Below are 12,895 nucleotides of genomic sequence, written 5' to 3' on the forward strand. Positions count from 1 at the left end.
GAGAGACAAAGGGAAAGAGGGAGAGAGAGACAAAGGGAAAGAGGGAGAGAGAGAGACAAAGGGAAAGAGGGAGAGAGAGAGAGAAAGAAAGAGGGAGAGAGAGAGACAAAGGGAAAGAGGGAGGGAGAGAGAGATAGAGAGACAAAGGGAAAGAGGGAGAGAGAGAGAGAGACAAAGGGAAAGAGAGAGAGAGAGACAAAGGGAAAGAGGGAGGGAGAGAGAGAGAGAGACAAAGGGAAAGAGGGAGAGAGAGAGAGACAAAGGGAAAGAGGGAGAGAGAGAGAGAGACAAAGGGAAAGAGGGAGAGAGAGACAAAGGGAAAGAGGGAGAGAGAGATTAAAAGAGATTCAGGGGATGTCAAACCCTAGCACATGCTTAGTTTCCCTGTCGCAAAAAAAACCAAAAGGCATGTTAAGATTTCTTAATGATTCTTTTTATTCAAAATCATTATTAGTACATGTAAAATCAATACATGTAGTTGCCAAGCTGCTATGTCTGTGGACGAATATTTTCCAGTCACAGTTAGCTGTCTATCAGGGAATCAGTTTTTACAGCAAATCACACGCAATGAATTATAAATCATCAGTACTCAAAACAGCAGAACATGTTACCGCCCCTCTTTGCAGGAGAAGGAGCAAACGTAAAACACCACAAAAACACAAGACATGAAAGGTATCACACTACTGCAGAACATGTATTAATAATGCCACAAACAAATTTGAACAAAATATTATAACATCAGACAGCACAGATCATCTCACAAGCAGTCTGAATCTCACTGGCACACAAGAATCGGTCAATTTGCAAGGAATACCTGAAAGCACAGATCATCTCACACACAATCTCACTGGCACACAAGAGTCATTCAATTTGCAAGGAATACCTGAAAGCACAGATCATCTCACACACAATCTCACTGGCACACAAGAGTCATTCAATTTGCAAGGAATACCTGAAAGCACAGATCATCTCACACACAATCTCACTGGCACACAAGAGTCATTCAATTTGCAAGGAATACCTGAAAGCACAGATCATCTCACACACAATCTCACAGTCTCAATCTCGTGGGCATACAAGAGTCATTCAATTTGCAAACACCTGATCATCTCACACACAATCTCACTGGCACACACATATTGTCAGTTATTTCTGTTTCACACACAACAATAACACTCTTCATGAAAAACCTTTCATAATGCACTCAGGAATTGCACAAGCCAATAAAATTCTTCTGCACAGAATTACAAAGATCTTACAAAATGATTTGAAAAAAAAAATGAAAAAAAAAGAACAGACAATGCAAGTAGTATCCAGATTTGTATGCAATCCTTTATACAGTCATATTCTTAAACTCTTCAGTATATGTACGTGTGCAAAGTCAGATTAAAAAAAAGTTTGCAAGTGACTTTGAAGATGAACGGTGAAGAAAAAGCATGTTTTGCAGAGAACTTGCACCTTTCCAAACATCTGAAGAAACCAAAGTAAGGTTACTAATTAAACCACGTAAATAATCATAAACTAATTAAGTCATAGTCACAGAGAGAAACGGATATCTCCAATAAATTGCAAACGTGTACATGTACATTCCAATGTAAAAATCAGCTTCTCTTGTTATGTGTTATTTCCCTTGAACCAGAGCAAAGGGCTTAAAACTAAGAAATCAACTTTTTTGCAACTTGGACTTAATAGTTGACAGATAGAAAAAAAATCAACACAAGGACAGAATCAAATGGGAATGACTTAAAAAAAAATAAATAAATAAATAAATAAAAAAAAAACACACAAAAAAACACCACAACACCAACAAAACAACAACTACTGAGGCAAAGAGTTAAAGATGACTAGCAGACCAGTGACAACACATTTCCAGTAATGGTCCAAAGTGATCACTTCAATAACTTAAATTATTCAAAGTAAATAATATAAACAAAATCCTCACATTTTCCTTACATCATATACGCTAGTTGATGGCACAAACATTTCATGAATATTGTCAAATGAACTTACACAGCTGATGAATGATCTCCACAATCATACTAAGGGTTTGCATGACACACTTTTTTGACATAGATGTATGTGTAAAACGTCCACAACAACCACAAACCCGAGACAAAATTGTTTGCAGGAGTTAGGTTTATGAGTAATTAGACAAAACACACACAAAAAAACATACTTCATTCAACAATTAGGACATAATTTATTTGTAGAAAAGAAGTACATGCACATGTGCATTTCCACAAAGAGAACAGCTACAAAACCATGAATATCTTATAGTACACACAGTGCCAATTATTCAGTTCAGTGGGATCATCTTGTCCCTGAGCAAATCTCTTATATTTTGCAAAGTTACCCCTCCCTCCCATGCCTCCTCCCTCCTCACCCCTCCTCCCACCCCTTCACCTATACGAGAAAGCATGGACGTTCGAAACCCAGGCCATGTGACCAAAAATGCGGCCCACTGCAGGAGTGTCCGAGCATCACCGAAAACATTCCATTGCGAAAGTGGCGTCATCCTGGGTCATAGCTGGTAGCTCTTTCCACACCATGTAGTCGCCATCTGTAACATCAGAAATGAGATGTATTCTCTTGAGTGACCATTCAACACAAGACACAAGACTGCAAGTGCGCACGGAAAAGATCCTGTAATTCATGTCAGAGTTCAGCGAGTTATAGAAACACGAAAATACCCAGCATGCTTCTCCCGAAGCCTGAACAGCGGGGTAAAAACGGTCATACACGTATAAACCCACTCATGCAAAAACATGAGTGAACATGGGAGTTTCAGCCCATGAATGAAGAAGAAAAATAACACAAGACACGTGAAAAAAAAATCTCTGAAAACTGGCCAAGGTTAGGGGCCCAGGAAAGCGAAGACTCAACCCCAAAGTCCCCCCACCCTGCTGAAAACAAAATGTTAGCAATTTTCAAGGCATTAATTTGATGGTCTCTCCTGGCAGCTCGAAAGTACAGAGAAGGAAAGGAAAACGCACAAGGAAAATGTTTTTGTTTTTATTATCTCTTATTGTCATGGCTTGTGCAATATCTGAGTGCATGCGTTTGAAAGCTTTTTCATAAACAGTGTTACTTTTGTTGTTATCTCTCTGAAAAAAAAGCTGTTTTCCTTGGAAAATCGTGCAACAGAGGAAAATTATCCAGCCTCACCACACTGGCTCTGTGGTAGCCAAGGGGACCCTGTAATGCAGCCCTCCGATAAGAGGTCACCTCAAGAGTAAGGACGTACTCTCTTGATCTGTTGACTTAGCAAAGTCTTCCTTTCGAGAGAGGACGAGAGGACTCTTCCAGCGTAAGGATACAGTGGAGCCCCCTTATAAGACAACCTCCCTTATTAGACAACCTCCCTTATTAGACAACCTCCCTTATTAGACAACCTCCCTTATAAGACAACCTCCCTTATTAGACAACCTCCCTTATTAGACAACCTCCCTTATAAGACAACCTCCCTTATTAGACAACCTCCCTTATAAGACAACCTCCCTTATAAGACAACCTCCCTTATAAGACAACCTCCCTTATTAGACAACCTCCCTTATTAGACAACCTCCCTTATTAGACAACCTCCCTTATAAGACAACCTCCCTTATAAGACAACCTCCCTTATTAGACAACCTCCCTTATAAGACAACCTCCCTTATTAGACCCTGTTTTCTCAGATTTCCTGTTCATAACCTCTATTACCTGCTATTCAGACTTGGTCGTGTGACAGACGTTTTCTTTCACACGAGATTACGTTGATTGTCTAACGAAGCCGTGAGGCTGAGTTAGACATCAGCTAATCAAGTGTGGAAGAAAACTCTGTCACACGACCAAGTCGGAATAGCATTTATGTCTCACAGCTTCAACAGAGGAGAGAACAAACACGTTTTGCGTACTCAAGCTTGACAAACCTAAACACAGGAGCAGCCATTGTGGAGAGATCTACTTTTTGACGGAAATGACCGAACAACCATGAATGACGTCTCGGTATATGTGAATGACGTCACAGTCTGTATCTTTTGAAGCATCGCATTCTTCGTGACGTCTTTCTGTGTCTGCATCCGCGAAATGTTTGTTCTTTTTGGGATTGTTGTCATCTATGTTCAGAACTCTGTCCTTCCAGTTTCAGACTAACCGAGCCATTTTCCAAGGGCAGCTAAATTCGCGTATGAAAACAGTACTGTCGTCTGGGATGCCGTTTTCAGTATTCTCAGCGTTGAAGAATTTGTAAAGAGAAGAAACGATAACAGCAGGAGAAATAAAAGTCGTGTGTGCATTTTGGGGCTTTTGGAGGGACGATTTCAAGTTTGAATCCGTTCTTGCACATGCTCCAAAGCGTGCAACATACAATCTTGCACACGTTTGCTTTAGTAGTGGCAAAGAAGGAAAGCGTGTGACATAGATAAATCCCCACTTTAACACTCCCTCCTTTTTAAGATCTGATTTTTGGTCATATTGATAATTGGTCATTCATGCATCAACATTAAAAACGACACATCTGATCCATTTGGTTGGGAGCCAAAATGCAATCGACCCTTAGAAGTTCTGAAATGTCTATCAATCAAAAGTGGAATTGACATGGAGCAACCCAATGAATGTGACCATGAATGACCTACTCTGTGCTGATTCTAGACACAGGGTTCATACAGACACCTGACAGTGAAATTCAAGGAGTATTCAAGGAGTTTTCAAGGAGTATTTCCGGTATCCCAGCTCCACCATGGCAGGCTCCAGAGAATCAATCAGGGTGGTTGCATAAGCATGTCCAAGAAATTTGGAAGCGTAGTATTCCGTTTGGACTTGCTGCCCGTTCCAGCAACGAACAAAAATGTCAAGTTGCTTCATTTTGCTGAAAAACTTTAATATTAACATTTTTTTTTTTGCCTGCACTTCAGAATTCAAGGAGGTTCAAGGAGGTTAAACACAAGAATGACCATTTTCTCCAAATTCAAGGAGATTCAAGGTCCTTGAAAAGGGGGGTTGAAAATTCAAGGGGATTCAAGGAGATTCAAGGAGCGTACGAACCCTGTAGACAAATCTCAACAACCACACACTAGTTATCAATCCAATTCAAAAATGCTGTTACAGTGACCTACTTTTCCTATCAGTACGAAATATTTACTTGGCAACTTTGAGCTTTAGTTAGAATACAATTGATTGAATTGCACAGAAGGACATGTACTGACAGCAGTGGAGCTCTGTGTTTTGACACTTTCTCCATTGAAGGACTTTGCTGTCTCCTGTTTTTCATTTCATAAGGCCTGCAAAGTTGTCTCCATTTTGAGGTTCCCTCTCTTCCTACCATCTAACTTTCTCACATTTGTTATTACAGGAGTGGAACACAGGGGCTATCAAAACTATCAAGCTAAAAATTACAATTTGCAACACGAGAAGACAGATCTGCCCAGTTCCCTTTCCTTTTTTCTTGTCGTCCAAGAATCTGTAAAACAGTAACTGGACTGAATTCAAAACATACCCTAGGTTTTAACAAGATTTTATTCGGAAGATATAGGGTGGCATGCATAGTGCAATAGAAACACTTGGAACCACACACTAAGCTAAACTTATACTAAGTGTGGTTACATACTTAAATCTAGATAGGAATTGCTTTTTCATGTGCTGTTGTCCAAAGAGTGCTTATACAGTGGTACCTGTGATGTAAGACCCCTCTGATGAGGACACCTCCCATGAAAGGACACTTTTTGGAGTCCCTTTTTCTATTATCTTGACAAAGTATACCTGTCATGACCGGCCACCTACAATGTAGGGACACCTTTCACTGGTCCCAAGGGCGTCCTTTCATCGCAGGTACCACAGTACACTTGTTAGAAATGTCAAACAAAGTGAAGAATGTAACAAAAGAATCAGAGGCGGTAAAGGGGGACGGGAAAGCATACCTTTTAAGTTCATTCTGCCGCAGGCTGACACACAGTTGCTGTGGAACATCCAGAAATGGCCGTTGTTGCAGGACCGCATGCACTTCCGACATGGCGTCAGGACATGGTAACCCACCACACTCCCACTGAAACACGTCCAACATGTGTTTGTTTGTTTATTGTGTTTATTCTTGTGGAGGGTTATGAAGTGAACTGCTGCTGTTGGAGTGTAGTTCCGTAACTTAAAAAAGTTCATAAAATGTATAAGAACCAAAATAAGTGAAGTTCCTAAAAGATGATTATGTCATACATGTATGACATGCTCTTAGATTGAGTTCCAGAAAAAAGATGATTAATTAAAAACAGTCAGTGCAAACCCTTGTAGTTCAACAATTAATACATCATCATTTAAAAAAAGTACAAGAACTGTACCAACTCAGTAGCGATACAGTCTGCATTTCTTTGAAAATTTACTCATCTGGTGTAAGTTATCCAAGTAGTCCACAAGCAATTGAAAAATACAGCCACCGATGCATTTTTCATAACCTACAGTGCTGCTACCTGTGGTGTTCTTTCTTTTTCTATTTGGTGTTTAACGTCGTTTTCAACCGTTGAAGGTTATATCGCGACGGGGAAAGGGGGGGGGGGGGGGGGGGGGGGGGGTGATGGGATAGAACCACTTGTTAATTGTTTCTTGTTCACAAAAGCACTAATCAAAAAATTGCTCGAGGGGCTTGCAACGTAGTACAATGTATTACCTTACTGGGAGAATGCAAGTTTCCAGTACAAAGGACTTAACATTTCTTACATACTGCTTGACTAAAATCTGCACAAACATTGACTATATTCTATACAAGAAACATTCAACAAGGGTAAAAGGAGAAACAGAATCCGTTAGTCGCCTCTTACGACATGCTGGGGAGCATCCGGTAAATTCTTCCCCCTAACCCGCGGGGGGTCCTGTGGTGTTAGGAACCCCCGAAGAGAGATCACCCTCTATGAAAGGACAACTTCTGTTGAACCTGTCTAAATCTTAACCAACATTTCAGGACACTGGTACAGTGGAAACCCTTTTAAGACCCCCCCCCCCCAATGTGAATCTTCTTTTCTCACAAGACCTTGTTTTTCTTAAAGATTATCTGTTCTTCTTCTTCTTCTTGGCGTTCGCAGAGGTTACACGATCAATCCAGCACTGGTGATAAATGTTGTCGTTTTCTCCAACTCCTGTCGGCTGCCGTATAGTTTGGTCTGCAAGGGAGTTGGTGACGGCCACACTTCTTTTCGTTCCTCATCTAGTAAGGGACATCGCTGTAAGATGTGTTCCGCTGTTTGGTCTTCTTGACCGCAGGCACAGGTTGGTGATGGCGCCAGCTTGAACTTTCGGTTCATGTGAGCATTGAGCCCGTTGTGGCCAGTACGCAGCCTGATGAGGTTGACTTGCTGCTCTCTGGACATTGTGTGGTAGTCATCTCTGTTTGTCCTTGGCCTCATCAATGCCTTGATGATTGTCTTCTGCTCACTAAAGCTGACACTGTTTTCAGATTATCTGTTCATAACCTATATAAATTTACCTTCATTTTAAGACTCCCTACCTTAAAAGGGGGGTTCCACTGTACTGAAGTGTTCCCAGACTATCTGCTCATCCTGCTACCACTATACCAAAACATAATCCGGCACAGGAAACAGCATGATCAAATTTTACATTTGCATTTTGTGAACACAGAAAACAACCCGCCCTCTGAGTACAGCAAGTTTTCAAACACTTACCAACAAAGACATCCAATGTTCTGTATCTTGCAGTTACAATGTGCTGTCATGAATATCTGGGGTATGACACCAACCACGCTGAAACAAGGTCAGATAAAAAAAAATTGTAACGTGCAATTGTCAAATGCTGATACAAAATTAATGCATTAGGAATGCAACAGAGTTAAACATCAGTATTGTGTGAAAATAACCCATACACAATCATCGTTTAAAATTGAAAACATCACTCTCACCTAGACTGTGTAAGATATAAATGAAGCAAAATCAAGCCATCCATCACAGAAACAAAAATCCTGGTATATGTAGCATCTGCCCTTTCAAGATTTACAAGATAAATTGCTTCAAAAGTATGAACGTACTACATACAGCTTCAAAACACAAGGTTGATTTCATATGTTTTGGCATGCTCATCCAAGGATTCTTTGTCAATATATATATATATATAATATCATATCCGCAAGTGTTATGTAAGCACATGAGAAAGAGGGGGGAGAGAGGGGGTAGAAAGAGTCGGGAGGGAGTGAGTGAGTGAGTGTGTGTGTCTGTGTCAGTGTAAGCTGGGGCTAAAAAGGCACTGTAATCATGAATATGAACCCAAATGGTATACAATGCATACATATATACCGCATTAAGAGGCTCATCAATAAGACTGCATGCTCTACCGCCATTCCACAAAACCGTTCTAGGTCCCGTTCCCGTACTGACCAAGGACGGCTGCCACAACAATGGAACGCTGCACAAACGGCCGTACTGGGAACTGAAGCTAGAATGGATGTGTGGAATGTGGGTATGTCAACTCAGTGTGTGAGAGCGCTACCATTGCGTTGCCGTTGTTTTAAGTTCCTTTAACGATCCAAGCGTTCCGTTACCGATGGGTTAAGGTTCCATTACCGTTCATTCTGATGGGGCTGGGCCGCTATTGCGCGGGGCCGCTATTGCGCGAATCTAACCCTAACCCTAACCCTAACGATTCGCGCAATAGCGGCCCCGCGCAATAGCGGCCCCGCGCAATAGCGGGCCGACCCCATTCTGATCGGGAGGGGAACGGCTAAAATGTTGAACATGCAGCCAAAACTCAACCGTCCCTACCGTTCAAAGCAGTTCCGTTAACGATCATTTACGTTCCATTGCGGTTCCCTCCCGATCCCTCCCGTGCCCGTACTGTTCCTTGGTCGGTACGGGAACGGGACCTAGAACGGTTGTGTGGAATGGGGGTATTACTTGAAATATCCAAACGAATATTTACCATTAGGAATCCATAGCAATCTTAAATGATTTCTTTCACTTTGTAATTGAATTTCTGAAACACGTCATTCCTATACTTTAAACAGATACAGCTTAAAATTCTTCTGTCTTGTGAACTTGAGACCGACGACAGTTACGATACACATGTACTTTTGCGCATCCGTCTGAACTCGTGAAACCTCTGTGCTATCGAGGACTCAAACCTGTACTATCGGGGATCCACTAAGGTTTCCGAGACTGTGTTTTGTCTGTATTGAAATGGTCTGGCGGAAGAGCCGATTCTTAAATTTGCATACCGTACTTTCCGGGTCATAAGGCGCGACTTTTTTGCTCGAGTTCGACCCCTGGGTCTTGTATAACGAAGCGCCTAATCCGTGTATGAAATACGAAAAAAATCAAAGAGACCGCTTGAGTACCAGTCAAACAACTTGTGATAATGCATGTTTCAGCTACTAGGTACTGCCCTGCCTTTGATCTGGCCGCACACACAGATTTCCACTCTGTTAAACTCGGTCACTGACCGGTCACTGACCCCGTGCAGGAAGTGTTTCCTCTCTCAGATATGACAGGGGAACCACCTCTCATGGCAAAAACTGGGTCATTGACCCCTGGGAAGAAGGTCCTGTCTATAAACAAGGCCACCCAGCTATCACAATGCCTTTGATCTGGCCGCACACACAGAGCACACATATTTTCACTCAGTTAAAGTCGGTCACTGACCGGTCACTGACCCCGGTGCAGGAAGTGTTTCCTCTCTCAGATATGACAGGGGAACCACCTCTCATGGCAAAAACTGGGTCATTTTGGTGCGCCCTATCGGCCCCCTGCGTCCAATGGGTGACTGGATTACAATTTTTTTTAAAAAGAAGGGGGTGCTTCACTTTTCGCTCGGGGCCTTCGAACCGAACAGACGTATCCAATGAGCGGTCGCGTGGCAGGTTTGCTACGAACAGAAAAGGAACCGTGATGTGATTTTTCTGAGACGGGTATGTTATTCATATGCTATTTTTATATAATGGGTAAAACAGCATTAAAGTGTGCAGGTTGTGACCTGCTTTGGGAGGATTTATTTGAATGTTCAAGTAGATTGTTTTGTGAGTTGAATGTTCGGGAAAACTTTTGTTTATTGAATGTTTTAGAAAACCGTTTGAGTGTTTGAGAGAACTGTATTGTAGGCATGTTATTTGGAAGGAATGATGTGTTTTGTTGTTGTTAAAGGATTTAGTTTGTGGTGGTTGAAATTGTTGAGTTGTTTATGTATGGCTTATGACGTGCATTCTGTGATTTACAGAATGGCGGAATGTGCGACGGGGTTTCGGTAGAGGGGTGTGGTTATAGATTCAGTTAGTTTTCGTTAGAGGGTTTTAGTTAGGTTTCGTTAGAGGGTTTTAGTTAGGTTTCGTTAGGTGGGGTTTCAGTTAGGTTCAGTTAGATTTCAGTTAGGTTTAGGAGACAAGGTTTTAATTAGGTTTTGTTAGATTGGTTTTTTTTGAAGAATTGTTTTTAGGTTATTTTTTTAGATTTCGTTTGTTTTAGATTAGAGTTCTATTGTGTTTTTAAAAAATTTTTTTATTAAAGTTGAGAGTGAGGATTTAGAGTAGAGTTTTGGAGTGTAGTTTGGAGGGAGAATTTAAACTATTGTTTTAAAGTATTGTTTTAGAGTGGGAATCTAAAGCATGGCTTTAGAGTAAAGGATTTAGAGTGTTGTTTTGGGTTGTTCTAGGGAGTAATACATTGGAAGTTTTGCATTTGAAGGTAAACCCCCGCTTTCCCACATTTTCCCCTCATCATCTTATGGAAATAAAGAACCTGGTAATTTAACTTGTGTCAGTTGTTTTGAGTGTTTGAGCTTGGTGAGAAAGGGGCACTCTGTATTATTTGACCCCGTGATCAGGGTAAAGTACATTTGGCACTCGGTTAATTACAGTGTAGTTTTGAAAACACCATCACCATGCAGTAGAATCACAAAAGCCTCAGAACTGATGTTAATCATACACCAACAAAGCAACCATTCCGGCGATAATATCATGCTGCCTAATATAATATATATGTATACATGTATGTTAATGTCAAACACACACAGTCTATATATATATATCGATATATTGCTGCCCAGCAAAATCTCTCTCAAAGACAACTTGATCAAGCTCCATAATGAAATAGCTGACACCTGGCAAACACATCAAAAACAAATCACTGATATGTGACAATTGAAAGTGCAACACATTCAACTGGTGTCTTGACAAGTATGGGCATTTATCCCATGATTCATTGATTGTGCACATTATTGACATCTTCAGATGTGACAACAAAATTGCCAACCGAGTATCTGTTACAATGCTTCCGACACACACACACCCTCACATACATGCACACACACACAAACACACACACACACACACATGGGATAGCATAATCGCGTGTGCGAATTACCTGAAGTCGGGCGAGTCTGTTGAAAAGAGTTCTATGGTTGTATCTGCCAGAAGGATAGCTCTCATGCCCCTCTTGCAAACCTGCTCACCGCATGCTTTACACTCGAGGATATACACAACTTTTCTCCAAAAACTGGGATTGATTCTGTCTTTTTCCATAACACTTCACAAAATGAAAGTATTTTGACCGCAAAAGCTTGAAAAGTAGAGATCCTCGTTCTAAGAGAAAAATCGTCTGCAACGGAAGTGCCCAACCTTTCCCAGTAACAACAGCCTCAAAACCAGCCGATGCTTCATAAAACAGCCGTAGATCAGGAAGCAGACGTCAAAAAAGAAAGATCAAATACACATCTTTTCAAAGTAACAGCCAGTGAATCTTGAAAATGTCGCGATGACCTTCTAATTAGTTGAATAAACTCGTGTGGACACCGTCAAATGTCCAAGACGTGCCCACAACTCGACATCCCTGTCGTCCCCAACCGGCTTGGCTAGAAAATCTCTGATTGGATGAATATTGGACACTGTTTCTTACCACATTAGCTATTGGATGCTATTTTCAGGTGTTTTCTCGCCGAGTCTCAACAGTCCGTGAGACTTCGGTTCAGTCAATCTTGACCTCACAGACAGAGCCAAGCTCGAAAGTTAATCTCGGGTCACGTCGAGCGTAAACGAGCAATATCTTGTGTTTTTCTCTTGTTGCGAGTGAAGTGGATTGCTGCATCGCTCTGCAAGCCTTCGATTTTCCCCTGGATAATCTGCATGACTGGATTTGGAAGTAATCATGGCAGAACGGAGAAGTAAGAAGGAAAAGGAGATAGTAAACGAGTTTGAGAATCATCTGCGAGGTAAGTGCTTGCTTCTCTTTGACTCTTGTGTCAGTGTGTATTGTATGTATTTGGTACTGTTAGCTTATGACTGTTATCGAGTTCAATTTTTTTTTTTTTTTTTTTTTTTTTGCACACCGCGCAAGCAAAACACACAGGGCCATGTATGGCATGCCAGTGACTTGTGACTTGGACGGGTAGTATTTTGCTGTGTGAAAACGATTCTAATAGACCAATGCCGCCAGAGTCAGAGAGTCCGGACTGGAAGATTACTCACCTGGCGTTCGTAGTTTGTGATAATTTTTCTTTGATGTGAAGTTACAGCCGTATTTGTTTTCTTCTTCAGTGTGAATATAGGTTTAATTTGAAGGGAAAACACACACACACCCGGCACACACACACACACACACACACACACCGGCACACACACACACACCGGCACACACACACACTGACACACACACTGACACACACACAAAGCAGAAATATAACAAGTTACAAGCAGTAAGCTGAGTGTAATTGTAAGTGGTGAATCATTCAGTATTGGCGTTAACCGGTAATTACCGGTATTTTACCGGTTGAAATGAGAAAATACCGGAAAATAATTGGCTGCCGGTATAACATACCGGTTGATTTGTAGAACTACCGTTTTTTTCGCTGGGAAAACAACAAAACCAGGACTCTGAGTTGGACTCTTCCTGGTTCCAATGACCAGCCTACCTTTTTTTCTGGATAGTCAGTTTTCATCATAAAA

General features: G+C 41.4%; 2 protein-coding genes across 2 annotated transcripts in view; one reads left to right on the top strand and one right to left on the bottom strand.

The window, feature by feature from the left end:
- Positions 1-411: 411 nt before the first annotated feature.
- LOC138965409 (protein FAM72A-like) lies at positions 412-11,795 on the bottom strand. Its single transcript, XM_070337561.1, has 4 exons — positions 11,319-11,795; positions 7,641-7,718; positions 5,895-6,019; positions 412-2,560 (listed from the first exon to the last, which is right to left on the bottom strand). The coding sequence occupies exons 1-4, from the start codon at positions 11,474-11,476 to the stop codon at positions 2,481-2,483; spliced, it is 441 nt and encodes a 146-aa protein (XP_070193662.1). The 5' UTR covers positions 11,477-11,795; the 3' UTR covers positions 412-2,480.
- A 117-nt stretch (positions 11,796-11,912) lies between these two features.
- LOC138965417 (SLIT-ROBO Rho GTPase-activating protein 3-like) overlaps positions 11,913-12,895 on the top strand; it is a 181,007-nt gene continuing 180,024 nt past the window's right edge. Inside the window, exon 1 of the mRNA XM_070337569.1 lies at positions 11,913-12,162. Coding sequence (XP_070193670.1) covers positions 12,099-12,162 — 64 coding nt within the window. The 5' untranslated portion in view covers positions 11,913-12,098. The remainder of the gene's footprint in view (positions 12,163-12,895) is intronic.

The sequence above is a fragment of the Littorina saxatilis genome, linkage group LG4 (assembly GCF_037325665.1).
Source record: "Littorina saxatilis isolate snail1 linkage group LG4, US_GU_Lsax_2.0, whole genome shotgun sequence".
Lineage (NCBI taxonomy): Eukaryota > Metazoa > Mollusca > Gastropoda > Littorinimorpha > Littorinidae > Littorina > Littorina saxatilis.